At 44.7% G+C, this 20,383-nt stretch overlaps 1 protein-coding gene across 1 annotated transcript in view; it reads right to left on the bottom strand.

The window, feature by feature from the left end:
- Positions 1 to 723: 723 nt before the first annotated feature.
- CREB3L2 (cAMP responsive element binding protein 3 like 2) overlaps positions 724 to 20,383 on the bottom strand; it is a 120,021-nt gene continuing 100,361 nt past the window's right edge. Inside the window, exons 9-12 of the mRNA XM_025984495.2 lie at positions 9,746 to 9,845; positions 9,335 to 9,461; positions 7,790 to 8,006; positions 724 to 6,149 (exon numbers count right to left, since the gene is read on the bottom strand). Coding sequence (XP_025840280.1) covers positions 6,074 to 6,149; positions 7,790 to 8,006; positions 9,335 to 9,461; positions 9,746 to 9,845 — 520 coding nt within the window. The 3' untranslated portion in view covers positions 724 to 6,073. The remainder of the gene's footprint in view (positions 6,150 to 7,789; positions 8,007 to 9,334; positions 9,462 to 9,745; positions 9,846 to 20,383) is intronic.

Genomic DNA, 20,383 nt, shown 5'->3' with positions numbered 1-20,383 from the left:
GGAAAGGCAGCAGGAGACTAATGCACCCTTGAGCCCAAAGCAGGGATAGGCATGCTGCTTTAAAAAAAGAAAAAGAGAAAAAGAAAAGAAAAAGGTAGGTTTCTTTGCAGGTAAGTACTGTCCATGGCCTTCATCTCTTAACATCCTGGGTTCTCTTTTTGAGGCTAAATGAAGCCCCACTCTGTCTGAGTGGAGAAAATTAAATTTGAACGCTGAAATTGCAATGGAATGATGATGATTCTGCTTGAGTGCGTTGACCTTTATCAACCATTTCATTAGAATTTCTGGAGCACGACGCTGGGCTAGGCATCCCCTGCAACTGTCCATCTGAAGAAGGAGACTTCTCTCCTGGCTCAAGCCCAGATCATCATTCCCCAGCATCCGAGACAGGGGAAGCAGAATCAAATTCGAAGAATTCCGTAATCTAGTTAGTGAATAGTTGTAGTAGACAATGAACACAGCAGTCGGGCTGCAAAAATCTCTAGAGAATGCTGTTTCTCTTCCTGTGACTGAAAAAACAATTAGGTTTCTCAATATTCCTCCAGCGAAGGCTTGGATTTCAGGGCTAAGATATCAGACAAACTGCCGGTTGGAGGTTCGTCTGTCAGTTCAACTAGATAATCAGAAAAGAATGGTTAGGTGCACATGTACAAAAGCCGTGCTCATAAGAAAAGCAAAATGCTTTTAGAACCATATGACCAGGATTTTAAAGACGGGACCACATTTTACTATTTAAGAAAAAAATATTTTTATTTGCAAGAAATGGAAATACAAAAGCATAACAATTTCATTTTTTCCCCAAACTAAGTACAAGTATCCTACAAAGCCTTTTTTTTTTTTTTTGAAATTTTTGGTATTTCCTTAGCTATAATAAAAAATAAAAAGCCATTAAAAAAAAAAAAAACCCAAGCACAATACAACAGATAATAGACTCACAATCTTTTAAACACTGCTGGTCTATAGAACTATTACAAAAGAGAGAAAGCAGTCCAGCCTGTCAGCATAGACATTAAAGCTCATGGTTGATTATAGTCTAGGGTCTGCTCAGCGTTGTTTAAACAGGGTCCCTCATGCTTTGTCAAGGTGTGCTGGTGTTTTCCATAGACTTGTAAAGCATTTTATCTGGAAGGGAGAGGTTCTAAGCAGTGTAGGCCATGGGTTCATGGTGCAAAAAGTTCATGTTGTCACCTAGCTGGTGAGCAAAGGACAGGAGCAGAGGAATGGAGCTAAAACCCCTGGTTTTTCTTTTCCAGGATGCAAAGCCTGCTAGCTGGAATTCACAGAACACTGGATGCACAAGACCAGAGAGGAACATCTGGTGGATACTTCCAGCAGGAAGCACAGAACTGAAGGTTGCACGGCGGGGCCAGCATAGGGAGCAGACACCGTGTTTCCTGCCCAGAGAACCTTAGAAGTTCATAGAGAGGAATCTGCCCAGCTGAACCCATGAACTGTACTTCCCTGTATCCCTCAGGGGTTGATCTATCTCCTGGTAACTAGTTGCCGTTTTCTCTGTCCATAAAATTAAAAGCCAATTTATGAAGCACAATACCCAGCACTGAATAAGGGCTCAAGAAATATTATTTCCCACTCTTCTCAAAACGCAGACAAAAATAAAGCTTTCCTGAATTATGATGCCCAAAATGACAAAATGAACTCACACCTAGATTTTTTCCTGCACTAAGCATAGGCTCTGTGGCCACCATGAGATTGGGCATTAATCGTCAAATGTGCCAGGTTCCTTGGCCCTGAGAAAATATTCTGCTGTGACGATTTATGATGACTTTGATCCAAGCTTGCTGTTGTTTTGATGTGACTGCAGCTTGGCAGAGTGGGATTTTCCTGATGGACCGAACCCTATTTCTTTTCCCCTGATGGGCAAATCTGACCATGGCTCACTTTTAGGAAACCATTTTTGGGCCTCTGGAAAAAGTCCTGTCCCCACGCTCACTTCAGTCTAACACTGCAAGGCTAGCTGTAAAATCTCCCAGGGACGAAGGAGGCCTCGGTCATCCTGGAGGATACGCATAAGGCACATGTAAGACAGGGTTTGAGACACGAGGGGACTGTGCGTATGTGTCAGGAGGGGAAGAGAGAGACCCGGTATTTTGTCTTTGGAATAGCTAATGATTGATGAAATTTCCTCAGCCCCCTTAGCTGCCCAACAATCGCTAGGGCTCCAGACAGCACTCTTGCCTCAGTAAACTGAAAAGTCCTACGACTGACTAGCTGACTGCGTGGGAAACCTGAAATCCGCTCCGGCTCCTCCACTCAGTCTCTCCTGTAACTGGCCTCCCAGAGGGGCTCAGGCTATCACCCTTCCCCTAATTGCCTCAGCTGAAAAGCATGCAAGGGCAATAGCTCTGAAAGCCTTCTCCTCCATCTCCCCATGTCAGCAAGACCAGCACCGATGGTCCATTGTCTCAGCCAAGAGCGGGATGTCTCAATTTGTACGTCATGCTCAAGTACACACCCTACAGGACATGTGTGTTCCAGAGCCGGCCCCAAGAGGCCTCCGATTCTCTCTTTGTGGTTTTGCTTGGTCTGAGGACATGGAAGAAAGGAGCCATGAAGTGTTGACAAATTTTAATGAAACACATGTGACCAGAATTCTGGACACCGCCTCGCTGCCAGAATAAGGATGAATCACTTCAACACTCCTGCTCTATGGGCGCATGAGCTTCACCGCCCTCCTTTGGCATTCAGGCTCAACTGTGAGATTTAGGAAGGAAAAAAAACGTGGTAATTATAGTTGGTTTGTAAATAAGTTGAGCTACAAGCTTCTTTCACAACCTACAAATTAGTTCTCCGAATCAATATCATTTTTATTAGTGAAAAAGTTATCTAATTTTGCCTACGCTGGTGTCAAACCTCACCCCCCCACCCCCACCCCACCCCCACGCACACAAAAGGAGCAACCTAGTTCAGCTGTCAGATTTTTACATAACACTCTCTTTATGTGATCGAGGCTCTAGAGTCCTCACACTTCACAGAAATTCCTTCTTAAATTGGCACTGGGGCCTTTCATCTCCAGCATCCATTTTTAAGTATAGGGTCAAGAGCTGGGGAAAGGGCCAAGCTGGGGGGGCTTGGGTTATTGGGGCTCAGCCAGTGAAAAAGTGCTTGTTCTTTGAATGTTTGCAAGACACCTCCTTCACCGGGGTAATCAAAGAGAGGCAAGAGGAAACGTTGTTCACATGACAAAAAATATAATTAATGTATTAATGAGTAACCTATTTATTATTTAGGGTTCATAGTGATGCTAACAGTCTCATACCTTTCAAAACTCAAGTCTGAAAGTCTGCTTGAACTCTTCAGGGCTGACCAGGTATTGCTGACTGGTCTATAGCAGGGCTTCACCCCAGAAAAGCCAACGAGCACACAGCCCTTAATCACTTGGCATTATCTGATTCCTCTACATCATCCTGACCCCATGGCATCCTCCTAAAGGTAAATCTTTAGTTCCCTTGATTTGCCGAAGCAGGGAGTGCAGGGCAGAGGTTTTTCTCAAAACAGAGCAGGGTTGGCTCTTGGAACCCCCTGAACATGGCCATCTGAGCTCCCAAGTGGATGTCTCCTGTCTCTAGACACAGATTCAGTCCTGGAAGAACGGCTTCCCAGAGAGAACACCCTGCCGTGTGGAGGTCTGCAGAACGGGATGACAAGGAAAGGTAGGTGGGGCAGAAAATAAAATCCTCAGGACACTAAGGGCAGAGACTGGAGGTTGGCCAGCCTTTCCCTTCTCCGGCCTCATTCGGAAGAGCAGCTCTCCCACCCTGGCTGATCTAGGAGCCTTCAAAGCCTGATCTGGTTCCCCTGCAGCAGGTGGGTAGGCTGACCCAGATCTGGTTCCCTTGCAGCAGGTGGATAGGCTGACCCATTCTCACATGTCTGCCCTTACTTATAAAACCTTTCCTTTCTCGTTGACCAAATCCTACTTGAGTTCATTCTTTTTACCTTCTTAGGGCCCCACAGGCTGCCTTTGCCTGGTAATTATATGGTATTTTAAAGAGAGGGATGGGTCGGCAGCAGCCCATGGCTACCTGACAGCAGCCAGGCCCAGTAAGATCTAGAGCAGAAGAGAAGGAGGGAATGGAAAGGAGAGAGCCAGGGGTGGGGGGCACGCTGGTAACCCCCCCTTCCCGCACAGCTCAGACGGCCTCTGCTCTTCGTGGCCAAAGTAAGGGGTTGTGAGACTGCAGACAGCTGCCCCAACCCAGCTTTACACACAGCCAAGAAGACACAGTTGGCATCCCCCCTGGTCTGGAACCCTCTCTACCACAGCAGAAAAAGAAAGAGAGAGCACGCAGAACCACTCCCAGGGAGCCCCAGGTGTACCAAGGCAGACAAAGCAGGGATCTGCTTATGAGGTATGATGGCAAATGCTTAATGACACCAAATCCTGCATCTGATATGGAATGGAAGGCCCAGGTGAGGGCTTAATCCTGTGTAAGTGCAGGTTTCAATGACAGTGTAGACCAAACACAGAGTGAGAGAGAGCAAGCGAGGAGTTAAAGCTAAAGGACCTTCAGCTACTACTAAAAATAAAATACAAAATAATAAGCAAAGAAATAATAAGCAAAAAAAGATTACACAATATCTTTCACAAGCTAGGGGAAAACACTGAAAGGGAATCTTCTACACTATACAATAAAAAGGTAATTTCCATTTCTTATTTTTATGAAAGAGGAAAGAATTCTTTTTTTAGCTATAAAAGTTACTTTTAATCATTACAAAAAAAAAAAAAAGTAGGTTGGGGGGTTTAGGTTGTATCTCTTTGGGTAAGCTGCAAAGTAGCCAAACCTGACCACAAAAGGTAAGACTGTGACTAAACAAAGTCACCTGCTCCCACCCCAGGCCTCAGACCCACCCCCTGTGTTGAGGCAGAAGGAGGGTAAAGCAGAAGTGTAGGGGGGTGGGGAGGAGGGCACTAGGAGCAGGTGTGGAGAGGCAAGCCAGCCAGGTTGTCCAAATCGCCTGTTATCAGGGACAAGGATTCCCTTCTCTTATGGGAACAGGACAGAAAAAGCATCTGACCCTAGAGCCACAGACCTGATTAAGGCATCCCTCCATCTTTCCCTCTGACTCCATTCTGTAGGAGGACAAGAGCTTAAGGGGATTTCCCAATTAGAATTATAGGCCTCCAGCTGTAGAAGGGGGAGGAGGAGGAGGGAGGAACAGGAGGAAGAGGGGAAAAAAAGGCATCTGGAGGACTGGGGATCCCACGGCTTAGGGTACCCTCCAAGGTCCCAAGGCCAACAGAACACTGCCAGTTTGGAGGGAGGCGTCAGATCTTTTCAGCGTGGCTGCTAGCAGGAAGCCTCAGCGAGCTAATAAATACTATTTACAAATGGGGAGGAGAAGCTGGGGAGGCAGACCTATGGGTGTGTGGGGACGCAGGTTGTGGGGATGTCCTACAAGCAACAAGATGGGGCAGGTTCGCCTGGAGTAGAGAAGCCTGATTCCTTCAGGCATTGCACTTGCGGCCTGAGAATGGGGAGGGGAGCCCTCGCTCCAGTGCGGGGAGGACGATGTGCGAGGGCTCGGGAGGGGCCCAGTGGCAGGGGTACTCACTGAAGGGGCTGTGGGGGGCAGACACATGGGAGATCAAGGCCAAGGAAGGCAGGACGTCAGTCAGTGCTTTGCCAGATCCCAGCAGGCATCCTGGTGTTTTTGTGGCTGGAGTCTGGGGTCTCATAGAAACAAGAGTCATCTCGTCTTCAGAGAGGTGGTCACAACCCACAGTGAAAATCAGGCTGTATCTTTTTGGCACTATTGGTAGAAATGAGCCTGCTCGTCCCATCCCAGCCTCGATCCTAAAAGAATTTCCTATGTCAGTAAGCAAGAGGGAGGGAGGGATGCCACGGGCTCCCCTGTTCAGGGGGGCATGTGTTGGAGGGGAAGGAGCTGTCTTACTGCAGGTGGAAATCCCAGGCTATCCTCCCATCCAAAGCCATGACTGCTCGTCCATGTCTTCGTCCAGATAAAAGGCAAAAAGGGAAAGCTTATGACAAAGGTGATTTGGGGATGTGAAAGCAGAGTGAAGAGAAAGAGGGAGGTGGAGACAGCCTCCTCAGAAGGTGGCGTTCACTCTTCTGTCGAGTTCTATAACTTTTAGTGTCTCATTCCCCTCCAGTTTGGCGCTGACCCTGGAAAGATACCAAAAGAAGAAAAGAATCTCAGTCACCAACTAACAACTCTGATTCTCACGCTTGGGCATAGGACACAATCATTGCATGACTACAACTTTGCGGGCAAGCCCAAGTGGGTTCTCCTCTTTTTCCCACCAACTAGCAACCCTCTGTTCCCAGTCTCCAGCGACCAGCCCATGCGCTCAGTCGTGTTCCTCCCTTTATCCCAACCCAAGAGGAGACATCCCAACCCAGAAGATAAGCATTGTGGCTTGATGCTGATTTGCCACAAATTGCTTTAAGTGAATGTATCTACTGATGATGGCGAGCCCTATGCTAGGCTCTGGAAAGAAGAAAATAAAAGGATAGAGTCCGATTCCTGGTCTAGAATACTAATAATTCAGATAAATTAAAAAAAAAAAAAGCTAACCTGAAATAATACTAAACATGTAACAGAAAATAAATGTTATCAAATTGTACAACAGCCTAGAAAGTCTCTAGGTACTCGGAGGAGGGCTATGAGGGCTTTGGTATCCGGGAGACACCTCAGAACAAGTGAGATTTTCAGTGGGCCCCTGAATATTGAGCCAAGATGGGAGAAGACTTGTGGTATGAGCCATGTAATCAAGCAGCTAAGTCTTCTACAGCTCCCAGTGGCATCTCTACAAATTTCTCTGTGATGGAAATAAATAATAATGCCTAGACTCTTACAGCATTTAAAAGGATTTATATATCACATCGGTACAGTACTTAAGGGAGTAAGTGCTGGTAAATGTTAAATATGCAGGTATAATGTAAACATATAAAAGTACATGCAATTATAAACCTTCCCCACAGCTTTAGGGGAAAAAAGCTGAGGAATCCGAAGTAGAATCTTCAAGCTGGGGAGCACTTGCTTTGGAATAGCATCATTTCTGGGAAGCACAAGGGGGAATTAAGCTCGATCAGCAACCACAGCATGTGTAACCAGGAGTGTGCATGCAGACCCATGCTGTTTGGCATTTTCAGGAACCTCCCCCAGCACATTAACAATATCTGGCCATCCTATAAGCCTTTATGTTTACAAAAAGACTCCCCCTGACCCTGCAACTACCTAAAGAAACAACTCATGGAGAATTGGAGCCCAGTCTTATTTTCAACATGGAAACATGCCTATGCGCAATGCCTCTCAAAGGATGCCCCTCAACATAAATATATAATTAATACATGCTATTTATATATGTCATAAAACTATATATGAACATATAGCATAACATATATGTATCTCTAGTTCGAAGGAAGGTAGGGGAGGTGTCCTAAGGCTGTACCTGCATAGCAAGCACACTGCTAAGGTGGGCTCTGTGTTTACTTATGAGGCTTTATGGGGAGGAAGGTGGGAGTCAAGCCCTTTGCCATTCCTTGCAGGCACCACGGCCAGCTCCCCAGTGACAAAGCAGACATGGGGGCAGCTCACCCTAGGTTTTTCCCCTCACCCCCACCCCGTGTCTACTAAGAGCAGCTATTGGCAAGTAGTAAACTCTCCAGAGTACCAGGTCCTGAAAATAGGTCCTGAAAGAGCCCAGGGTTTGGACAGGAAAGTCTACACCCCACATTCCGGGTTGCTGACTCACAACCCATCATCATTAGAGGAGTTGCATCTGTGTGTGTACTTGACTCACAAGTGCTGCTGTAGCTCCAACAGCACCGATTTCTCCAGGCTGGTCTCATTTGAGATAATGAAATGGGGAAGATCCACATCAGGCCTGGTCTCCAACCCTGATGCCCTGAGCAGGGAGGACCCTCTGTCCCAATGCCCAAGTTCCCCAGCCGAGGCTGGGCTCAACGGCTCCTCCAGGGGAGAATGTTCCTCATAGATCAGCAGATTCCTGGATCTCACTGAGGACAGAGCAAAATAAGAGGTGTTAGGGAGAGACCACAGGGTTTATCACATCCCCTCACTCAATGCCTAGGGCTGGAAGCAGATGACAATTTGTGGGTCCTTTTGCCCAGAACTGAGGGTGCCAGCTAGAGTTGGCTTTCCATTAAGGCTTCAGGGTTTCAGAGTTTTGTGCATTGAAAAATTATACCAATTATACAGTGCTGGAAGAACAATAGAAAAGCAAACAAACATGAAGCAAACTGCCACCCCCACTGCTTTGAAAATAAAACTCCCCTCCTTGCCCACCCATAACCATCTGGGGGAAACAATTCATGAAGAATGGAGTCAAATACTTGGAGATGTCCAGACCAGCTAAAATAAGAAACATTTCTAATGAGTTGGTCTTGCATGGAGAGAAGGTACAAGGGCGGAAAACTGCATTTTCATTTAGAAACCGGAGAGAAGCCACAAAGCCAAAGCCATAAATCAAATGACAGAGACAGTTTCTTTGTTTTATAGGATAGTTGCATAGCTAGATGGCTCTGTAGCAAATTTTCTACAACACAGAAACTCTGCTCTCATTGGCTTCCATCTAAATTTACAGATACATTCCCTTAGGGAAAAAAGAATTTCCCAAGAGATCACTGAAATTATTTGGTTGAAATGCTAGCATTTCTGTCATAAACCTGGCAGGGCTACAACCACCTGGTGAAGACCAGAGACCTTTCAGAACTGCAAAAAGTGTGCCAGTATCCCCAATCCCACACTCATTATTATTAGTGGATATGTGTATTCGCGTATATATAACGGTCCCCAGAGGCCACTTCATTATTTCCTGCACGCTTGGATCATCCATCTAGGCGAGGCTATCACACACTTCTCTAACACCTGAGTCTGTAAATCTTGGCCATACTGTCGTGTAAGACGGACAGATTCATTTCACGAATTCTTACTATGGTAACATACAATTCCACTGAGTGGAAGCAGAAATACAGGAGGTCCTTTAAAATGTCATGGAAAGCTTAATGTCCCCCTCTATTTACTCATCCCCAAATCCACATCCCTCCCCCTTATCAGAGCTCAAAAAGGACACCTCAGAATTTGCTAGGGAACATAGAGCAAGAGCTTGTGAAGTGACTCTGCCAAGCTCTAGAGAATTCCCACTGGTGCCTTAGGGACCCCAAAGCCTGGGCACCAGACCCCACCCCTTCAATGGAGAAGCTACACTTTGACCACTTTTTAAAGATTAGACTTTCTCCTCAGACTTCCTTCAGAATGTTGAACTTTCAGAAAGCTCCAGGGAAATTCAGCATGGTACTTTACGAGTTGCTGAGTGCTGTCTTACCAACAGAGGCTGTATACGGCTCCTGCACAGAGTGCTGGCTGGGCAGAGCCATCTTGGTGGCAGAAGGATAGGGCCCGTAGCCCTGAAAGAAGCTGCCAAATGCAACAGCAAAGCATAGTACAACCACCTGCAGGGGGAGGAGAGAACACAGGGAGCTGTCAATTCCAGGATCCTCAATTCCAGCAAATCTCAAGCCCTGCAACACCCAGGAGGTCCAGGGAGACAGGCTCCCCTTCACCAGGCTGGGCTGAGCCAACAGGTAAACCTCGGGAACGTCACAGCAAAGAAACTTCCTCTCAGAGTGAGGTGCACGACTCCTCCAACCTTGCCTGGACTGGGCAAGCTGGGGAGAGACTGGAGACTAGGAGGTAGGCCAGGGCATGTGTGGTGCTGTCCCTTTGGGAAACTCACCATGAGGCACGTGCCAGTCTGTGTGCCGGCCAACTTGCAGGTGCGCGAAACCTTGCCCATCACCAAAGTCTGAAGCTTTTGCAGCTGCTGCAGGAGGGTTCTGCATACACGACAAATCAAAGGCACGAAGAGATTTGAGATGGAGGCGAATGCTTTTAGGTGACCTCTGCCCCCAATTTCCAGTGAAGCTGCCATAGCTTCGTGTCTGAATTTGAACACAGTAGCGAGGGGAAAGTCTCATTTGGAGGGAAATACGGACACCAGTGCCTTTGGGCCCCCATGTTGCAGAGCTTCCCAGAGCTTGGAATGAGCCCACTTTAACAGCCTGGCCAATTCTTGTGCTGTTCTGAGTAAGAGGTCAATGCCCCGAATTATCCCTGACATGCTGCAACTTGTCTGTCAGCCACTGAGAAAGAAAAACCAAAAAGAACATTTTGATGGACAGGTAATAGTGGTACAAGGAGAACTCATTTACCCACTAGACATAAGAAGATGTAAGAAAAGGAAAAAGCAAAGAGAAGAAAACGCCCCAGAGAACTGAAGGAGTGGCCACAGGTGGTGGCCATCATTGGAAATGGAAGCAGTATCAGTGAGCAACAGTCACTCAGATGGCAAATCTGAGGAGAAAGAGAGGGAAAACAAGAATGGCAGGGAGGCAAACAGCCAGAGGCACCTCAAGCCCCGGGTCCTTGAAGGCTCACAGCATTGCTACAGTTAGAAACGAAGCCCAATAAATGCAACAGAGCAAAGAAGCCTGCTCAACTGGATTTATGCTTGGAGCCAGGGAGCTCGGCAACCATCCTCCCATACAGACTCTGATCCTTCTCCAGAAAGAGATGAGGAGCAGGAGCAAAAACGAGTTATCCTCTCCCTAAAATTGGACAACTGTGCATACCCTTAAAAGGAAAGGGTTTGGGATGAGAGTACGATATTCTGGTCTGTATGACATCAGGTCAAAGAGAGAGCAGATGGTGACATTCTTTGCAAATTCTGAACACTCCAAGGCGTAGAATAGGATCTTACAGCCTCCTGAATCAGAGGCTCAGGGATAAATCGTTGTGAGCAGCCTAGAGCTGAAGCTTCTCCTTGCCTCACCCCTTTTCCCAAGCCCTATGCACATAGCAAAGTGGAAAGATTTTATAAGCAGATGCTTCTTCTTGAGTCTCAGAAATTTTCAAAAAATTCATGCTGTGATGTCACATCAGAAAGCCAGATAAGTTCATTGGGAAACATCAGCAAATCACTCATTTGCAGAGTTCTGGGCTCTTCCAGAGAACCTGCCTCTTGATACAATCTACCTCCTGAAGAGCCTTCAAGTGCTAGAAGGACAAGCTGGTCTTCCAGAGTTTGCAACTTGCAACCTGACAAGTGCCAATGAAAAGAATTGTCCCGGGGTGTAAGCGAAGCAGGGACGGCTTTGCCATAGGATGACACTGCTTTCAGCAGCTAGCTGGCTAAGACTGGGGGCAGAATTTGGGGCAGTCCACAGCACATGGGGCAGAGGCCTTCTGAACTCAAAAGCAAAATAAAGCAAAACCAAAAAACCCCCTTGTGGTCCTGGTGAATTTAATTTAAGCAAAACAAAACCTTTCATCCCATTAACCAATATTATTAATTTAAATTCTATTAAAATGAAGGTCTTTTTAGTACCTTGTACATTTTTTGTTGTTGTTCCTTTTTTTTTTTTGATTGATTTATGATAGTCACACACAGAGAGAGAGAGAGAGAGAGGCAGAGACACAGGCAGAGGGAGAAGCAGCCTCCATGCACCGGGAGCCCAACGTGGGACTCGATCCCGGGTCTCCAGGATCGCGCCCTGGGCCAAAGGCAGGCGCCAAACCGCTGCGCCACCCAGGGATCCCTGTTGTTGTTCATTATTATCTAGAAGTATAACCACATGTAGTTTGGACCTGGTTTATGTATATTCAGGGAACATGTTCTCTAAAGGTGTTCTGTATATTACTCAAGGCTGAGACATACGGAGAGTATGATTATTTTAAATTCCTCTTACATGCCTGTCATTTGTGAAAATATGGGTGATGAACCTGGAGGGCACTGTGCTAAGTGAAATAAGCCAAACGGGGGAAAAAAAACACCATATGGAATCACTTGTACATGGAACCTTAAAAAAATTATTATTATTATTATTATTATTTAAAGATTTATTTATTCATGAGAGACACACAGAGAGAAAGAGGCAGAGACACAGGCAGAGGGAGAAGCAGGCTCCATGCAGGGAGCCCGACGTGGGACTCAATCCGGGGTCTCCAGGGTCATGCCCTGGGCTAATGGTGGCGCTAAACTGCCGAGCCACCTGGGCTGCCCCCCAAAAATTATTTTTAAGTTGAACTCAGAAACAGAATAGAAAAGTAGGTACCAAGGGCTAGGGGTTGGGAGAACTAGGGAGAGGCTGGTAAAAGGATACAGACTTTCAGCTATGAGATGAATAAGGTCTGAGGATCTAATGTACAACATAATAACTATGCTCTGTAACACCGTAATGGATGACTGAAATTTGCTAAGAGAGTTGAACTAAAATGCACTCACTAGAAAATTAAAAGCAAAAAAGGTAAATATGTGAGATGACGGATGCATTAATTAACTCAATGCGAGGAATACTTTCACAATGGCTGCATATATCAAATCATCATGTATACTTTATAAATAACAGATTTGTCAATTATACTTCAATGAAGCTGAGAAAAAAAAAGGGAAAAAAAGAGCTCGTAACTAAATGATCACATAACACAGCAAGTTTTTTCCTCTTCTCCCACCACTTCTCCCCCATTCTTATTTGCTAGCATAAGACTTCCAAGACTGGGTGCTAAGTGACCTCATGCATGCACCCACTTCCTGGGTGAGCATTCATGCTTGCAGAGCTAAGAGGGGGCTGGCAGTAGCTTGTATTTTATTGACCACCATCTGTGGTGCTGGCCCCAAAGCCTTCACTGGGTTCTCCTTGCTGTCTTCTGGGATTCCCAGAGCAGATACACAGGTGAGCCCACAGAGAATACTTGTACTTGACCAATGGGCACAAACCCCTTTCTCTCACCATCTGGGCTCCTCCTGTGGCACTGATTAATGTTTTTACTGCCTGCCACACTATAGAAAGGGGCCTCCCAGTTTCCTAGCTTGCTGCTGAGAAGTCATGTCTTGAAGCAACAGCTGCCACTTTGGGTGGGAGGGTGGTGCACCTCAACTCCCACGGGATACTCCTGCAGCCTGAGCTAGTAGCCCAAGGTATTCAAGCCCAGCTGGGCTCTGTGCACCTCTCCATCCAGGCTTCGGTTAGACAGCAGCTTTCCAGATGTTAGCAAAGCTATCTCCCTTTGCTCCCAAGTCCTAAGGTGATTTTTAAAGTGAAACCATTTCCATATTTTATCAACCAACCTTATTCACCCATGACCATCCTACACTTCCTCCCTGCCTGTTCTGGCTGCTTGCCCTGCCTTTACAGTGCAAAACACCAAACCAAACCAAACCAAAACACCACCACCAACAACAACAACAAAACAATTAAACAAATTACTTGGAATCACTCCTTCCTTCAAATTTCTGGCTGAGAACACTAGGCCTGATACTCCCTTCCCTAGGCTGAAAAGTCTCCCAGAAGGCTCCTTTGCATCCCCTGAAAGCAGACCTCTAACATACCAGACACACTGAAACGCCAGTGATAAAGTGTCTGAGCCTCAAGTTGAGATCTCTTGCTACCGGGACAAAGTGCTATGGGTTCGGAAGAAGAGCTGCTTAAGTCTGGTTGGGGGAGAGGGAAGGCTTGATGTTTTCCAATTGTATGGCCGTTTACTTGGCATTCAGCAGCACATCTTCTCCAAACTCAAGATAATTATATTCTGAATCTACTGCAAATGAAAATAGTTGTTTAGGGCAGCTCTGGTGGCGCAGCGGTTTAGCACCGCCTGCAGCCCAGGGTGTGATCCTGGAGACCCTGGATCGAGTCCCGCATTGGGCTCCCTGTATGGAGCCTTCTCCCTCTGCCTCTCTCTCTCTCTCTCTTTCTCTCTCTCTCTGTGTGTCTCTCATGAATAAATAAATAAAATCTTTTAAAAAAATTTTTAAAAAAGAAAGAAAATAGTTGTTTAATGGTCCCTGATTTCTAACAGTTTATAATCCAACTCTTTGAGATGAACAAACATGTAGTTTAAAAATATAATTTTTAGGGACACCTGGGTACCTCAGCGGTTGAGTGTCTGCCTTTGGTTCAGGGTGTGATCCCCAAGTCCCGGGATTGAGTCCCACATCAGGCTTCCTGCATGGAGCCTGCTTCTCTCTCTGCCTATGTCTCTGTCTCTGTCTCTCTCTCTCTCTGTGTCTATCATGAATAAATAAATAAAACCTTTAAAAATAATAAGAAAAATAGAAATTTTAGCTTGAAATTTTGGTGGAAAGGAATAGTGACATAATGTGCTATTTGCTGCTGCTTCTCCTACTCAGATCAGTGAAGGTGAACTGAACTGATGGTGGAAATGATGACACTCTGAAGCCCATCAATCAGCAACTCTGAGTGACTTCACCCAAGGAAGGTGATTGAACTCATCCATCCCCAAATCTACACAGATTTCTATGATCCAATCAAGTCTGGGACATTCATATATATTCATTCATTCAAGAGAAACACTCATTTTTGTCATAAGGAAAGGAAATTAACAGTAACCGAACACCCACTGATTGAGTTCTAGGAACTCTATACACTGAGATACTAAAAAACTGTCTCAAAGACATGTAACTAATACAAGCATCCATTCAAAAAAATGGAAAGAACTCAAATACAGAAGCTAACCTTACACATAAAGGAGCTAGAGAAAAAAACAACAAATAGATCCTACACCCAGCAGAAGAAGAGAGTTAATAAAGATTTGAGCAGAACTCAACGAAATCGAGACCAGAAGAACTGTGGAACAGATCAACAGAACCAGGAGTTGGTTCTTTGAAAGAATTAAGATAGATAAACCATTAGCCAGCCTTATTAAAAAGAAGAGAGAGAAGACTCAAATTAATAAAATCATGAATGAGAAAGGAGAGATCACTACCAACACCAAGGAAATACAAACGATTCTAAAAACATATTATGAACAGCTATATGCCAATAAATTAGGCAATCTAGAAGAAATGGACGCATTTCTGGAAAGCCACAAACTACCAAAACTGGAACAGGAAGCAATAGAAAACTGAACAGGCCAATAACCGGGTAGGAAATTGAAGCAGTCATCACAAACCTCCCAAGACACAAGAGTCCAGGGCCATATGGCTTCCCAGGGGAATTCTATCAAACGTTCAAAGAAGAAATCATACCTATTCTACTAAAGCTGTTTGGAAAGATAGAAAGAGATGGAGTACTTCCAAATTCGTTCTATGAGGCCAGCATCACCTTAATTCCAAAACCAGACAAAGACCCCACCAAAAAGGAGAATTACAGACCAATATCCCTGATGAACATGGATGCAAAAATTCTCAACAAGATACTAGCCAATAGGATCCAACAACACATTAAGAAAATTATTCACCATGACCAAGTAGGATTTATCCCCGGGACACAAGGCTGGTTCAACACTTGTAAAACAATCAATGCGATTCATCATATCAGCAAGAGAAAAACCAAGAACCATATGATCCTCTCATTAGATGCAGAGAAAGCATTTGACAAAATACAGCATCCATTCCTGATCAAAACTCTTCAGAGTGTAGGGATAGAGGGAACATTCCTCGACATCTTAGAAGCCACCTACGAAAAGCCCACAGCATATATCATTCTCAATGGGGAAGCACTGGGAGCCTTTCCCCTAAGATCAGGAACAAGACAGGGATGTCCACTCTCACCACTGCTATTCAACATAGTACTGGAAGTCCTAGCCTCAGCAATCAGACAACAAAAAGACATTAAAGGCATTCAAATTGGCAAAGAAGAAGTCAAACTCTCCCTCTTCGCCGATGACATGATACTCTACATAGAAAACCCAAAAGTCTCCACCCCAAGATTGCTAGAAGTCATACAGCAGTTTGGCAGTGTGGCAGGATACAAAATCAATGCCCAGAAATCAATGGCATTTCTATACACTAACAATGAGACTGAAGAAAGAGAAATTAAGGAGTCAATCCCATTTACAATTGCACCCAAAAGCATAAGATACCTAGGAATAAACCTAACCAAAGAGGTAAAGGATCTATACCCTAAAAACTATAGAACACTTCTGAAAGACATTGAGGAAGACACAAAGAGATGGAAAAATATTCCATGCTCATGGATTGGCAGAATTAATATTGTGAAAATGTCAATGTTACCCAGGGCAATTTACACGTTTAATGCAATCCCTATCAAAATACCATGGACTTTCTTCAGAGAGTTAGAACAAATTACTTTAAAATTTGTGTGGAATCAGAAAAGACCTCGAATAGCCAGGGGAATTTTAAAAAAGAAAACCATAGCTGGGGGCATCACAATGCCAGATTTCAGGTCATCAAGACAGTGTGGTACTGGCACAAAAACAGACACATAGATCAATGGAACAGAATAGAGAACCCAGAAGTGGACCCTGAACTTTATGGTCAACTAATATTCGATAAAGGAGGAAAGACTATCCATTGGAAGAAAGACAGTCTCTTCAATAAATGGTGCTGGGAAAATTGGACATCCACATGCAGAAGAATGAAACTAGACCAGTCTCTTTCACCATACACAAAGATAAACTCAAAATGGATGAAAGATCTAAATGTGAGACAAGAGTCCATCAAAATCCTAGAGGAGAACGCAGGCAACACCCTTTTTGAACTCAGCCACAGTAACTTCTTGCAAGATACATCCACGAAGGCAAAAGAAACAAAAGCAAAAATGAACTATTGGGACTTCATCAAGATAAGAAGCTTTTGCACAGCAAAGGATACAGTCAACAAAACTAAAAGACAACCTACAGAATGGGAGAAGATATTTGCAAATGACGTATCAGATAAAGGGCTAGATTCCAAGATCTATAAAGAACTTATTAAACTTAACACCAAAGAAACAAACAATCCAATCATGAAATGGGCAAAAGACATGAACAGAAATCTCACAGAGGAAGGCATAGACATGGCCAACGTGCACATGAGAAAATGCTCTGCATCACTTGCCATCAGGGAAATACAAATCAAAACCACAATGAGATACCACCTCACACCAGTGAGAATGGGGAAAATTAACAAGGCAGGAAACCACAAATGTTGGAGAGGATGCGGAGAAAAGGGAACCCTCTTGCACTGTTGGTGGGAATGTGAACTGGTGCAGCCACTCTGGAAAACTGTGTGGAGGTTCCTCAAAGAGTTAAAAATAGACCTGCCCTACGACCCAGCAATTGCACTGTTGGGGACTTACCCCAAAGATTCAGATGCAATGAAACGCCGGGACACCTGCACCCCGATGTTTGTAGCAGCAACGTCCACAATAGCTAAACTGTGGAAGGAGCCTCGGTGTCCATCGAAAGATGAATGGATAAAGAAGATGTGGTTTATGTATACAATGGAATATTCCTCAGCCATTAGAAACGACAAATACCCACCATTTGCTTCAAGGTGGATGGACCTGGAGGGTATTATGCTGAGTGAAGTAAGTCAATTGGAGAAGGACAAACAGTGTATGTTCTCATTCATTTGGGGAATATAAATAATAGTGAAAGGGAATATAAGGGAAGGGAGAAGAAATGTGTGGGAAATATCAGAAAGGGAGACAGAACATGAAGACTCCTAACTCTGGGAAACAAACTAGGGGTGGTGAAAGGGGAGGGTGGCAGGGGGTGGGGGTGACTGGGTGACGGGCACTGAGGGGGTCACTTGACGGGATGAGCACTGGGTGTTATTCTGTATGTTGGTAAATTGAACACCAATAAAAAATAAATTTATTAAAAAAAAAGACATGTAACTAGTAGGTTGAAAACCTATTACGTAAATAAAACCTGATTCTGTAGTTTCTGTGCTTTCCAATGCACTACAACATGGTACCCAAGTTTATAACCTAATAGAATCAATAACCAAAATACCTCTTAGGCAGATTTCCCTTAAACCCAGTGAATTAACATCATATCAACAACAGCTCGATGGAGAGTTACATCCACCATTAGGTAAGAAAAGGTTACTATGGGGGTGCCTGGGTGGCTCAGTCCGTTGAGCATCTGATTCTTGATTTCTGCTCAGGTCATGACCTCAGGGTCATGAGATCAAGCCTCACATTGGGCTCCATGCCCAGCTTAAGATTCTCTTTCTCTCTCTCTCCTTTTCCCTCTGTCCCTCCCCACCACACTCACTCTCAAGCTCTCTAAAAAGGAAGGAAGGAAGGAAGGAAGGAAGGAAGGAAGGAAGGAAGGAAAGGAAGGGAAGTGAAGGGAAAGGAAAAGAGAAAGAAAAAAAGAAAAAAGAAAAAAAAGAAAAGAAAGAAAAGAAAAGAAAAGAAAAGAAAAAAAAAAAGAAAAGAGAAGAGAAGGAGAAAAGAGAAGGTTACTATCAACAGGGGCCAAGCCACAGATGGCAGAGCCACAATAAAAATCAGCCCAATGGCAAAGACATACATAGTATAACAAAGTTTCCATGATAATGATACAAATAAAAACAATAAGGGCAAATGAATATTTATTTCCTGACACATCTCCAGGTATGCCAAAGATAAACTGTTACGTGACAGGTAAAAGAATCAAGGGTGCTCCTTGTGCCATGTCAGGTGTCTGAAGTCAAATCTGGGCTTTGTTTAGAAAAGTGGAAACTATAAGACCTGTCGCTCTGTGAGACAGTAGAAGAGCAGACAGGATGACTTAGGACTGGTGCATCTGCTCCAGCGCAGGAGATTGGCTGAGTTTAGATCTTGATACCACTGTTGCATTACTTTAACCCAGTTATTTTGGTCCTGAGTTTAGGCGGCTAATCAAAGTTTACTCCTTTGACCTCATCAGCTCACAAAATAGTGAGAGAATCCCCCCCTTCTTGGTGTCCTCTGGGCTTCTTAGAAGCAAAGCCACCTTTAGAGAGTGCTTGCTGTCTCTTTCCACTGATGACAGATGAAGCCAGCCCTTTCCAGGGCAGCCTGGGACCTCCTAACTGAAACACTGGTCAGAGATGATGTGCGATTCTCCCTGGAGCCACTGGGACAGATGCCACGGCCTGCAGCAGTGAGAGTGTGGATGACAGCTGTTACCCTGCTTGCACGAAGGGCTGGCTGAAGAAGAGACAGGCATCAGAAGAAATGGAAGAATTATTTTAAAACTACAGCTATAAAAAGCCACCCATAGGACAGACCCAACAGTGCATTCAAAGCCCAGTATAAACTTTCCCTTTATTACTGTATTTTAAATCATCAGTGACCGTGGCTAATTATGGCTTAATGAATTCGTGGGCTTCCGGGAGCAAGGTCTCAATTTAGAGAAAGGAGTACTCTTAGCAAACATTTATCTGGGCCAAGAGATTTTTCACAACTTGTTAAATTGGAGTATCCAATTCTTGATTGAAAATGTGGATTTTCTCTTGTGGTGAGATGTAAAAATAAACTTAGTGGCTGTCCTCATACACTTCCTTGCAAAAGAGCAGTCAAAGGCAGCTGCCAGCCTTGCCCAAAATAAAGTATCACCCTGGATCTCGGGAGGCATATCAAGAGAAATTGGGCAAAACATTCAAAAGTAGCCAGGAGGCCAAGACATACTCTTATAATAACTGGGAAATACATCAACAGCCTCATGGTTTTCTTTGTCTTTCACTTAATTTTGTATTCTACTGTTCCCTTTCTTTATGAGAGATTGGCGGGGGGGGGGGGGGGGAGTGGGAAAAGGTCATAGAGAATTGCATGTTATACTTTTCAGGTATCTAATTTCCCACTGGAGTGACAAACCAGAACCCAGGAAAAATAATAAAGTGAGGGTTCCCAAATACTTGCTGTGCCAGAAGCTCCAAACCAGGAATTCTCAATAGACATACTTTCCATGAAATCTTATAACACGCCTTACTGAGAAATGGAACTAGCCAGGCTACAGTGTGTGGTGCACGTGTGTGTGTGTGTGTGTGTGCACATGTGTATGTGTGTATAAACCACTCTCGGATAAGTCAGACTCTTACAGAGATACAGGAACTTTTTTTCATATCCTTACGTTACTTTCCAAAGTAACATAGTATTTTCCAAATTCCCCATGATGAACCATGAGCTGTAAAGACACTTGGATTGCCACTGGTGTACTTTTTTTTTTAAGATTTTATTTATCTATTCATGAGAGAGATAGAGGTAGAGAGAGGCAGAGACACAGGCAGAGGGAGAAGCAGGCTCCATGCAGGAGCCCAACGTGGAACTCGATCCTGGGACTCCAGGATCACGTCCTGAGCCAGAGGCAGATGCTCAACCACTGAGCCACCCAGGCGTCCCTGCACTGGTGTATTTTTTAATGAAACAATCAACTAGAACACATGGTATCAGAGGACATCATGCATAGTATGTAAGCATTCATTTGTGAAACATTCATACTAGTTATGCGTGTGATGTATACGTTCCTGTGGTATGTCTGGGTTACTACATAAAATGTAAAATGATTACAATCAAAAAGTCTACGTTTGGGCAGCCCAGGTGGCTCAGCGGTTTAGCGCTGCCTTCAGCCCAGGGCATGATCCTGGGGTCCCGGGATC

This window comes from Vulpes vulpes, chromosome 7 (assembly GCF_048418805.1).
Source record: "Vulpes vulpes isolate BD-2025 chromosome 7, VulVul3, whole genome shotgun sequence".
Lineage (NCBI taxonomy): Eukaryota > Metazoa > Chordata > Mammalia > Carnivora > Canidae > Vulpes > Vulpes vulpes.
The sequence above is the reverse complement of the archived record's forward strand: the minus strand, read 5'-3'. Positions and strand labels throughout refer to the sequence as shown.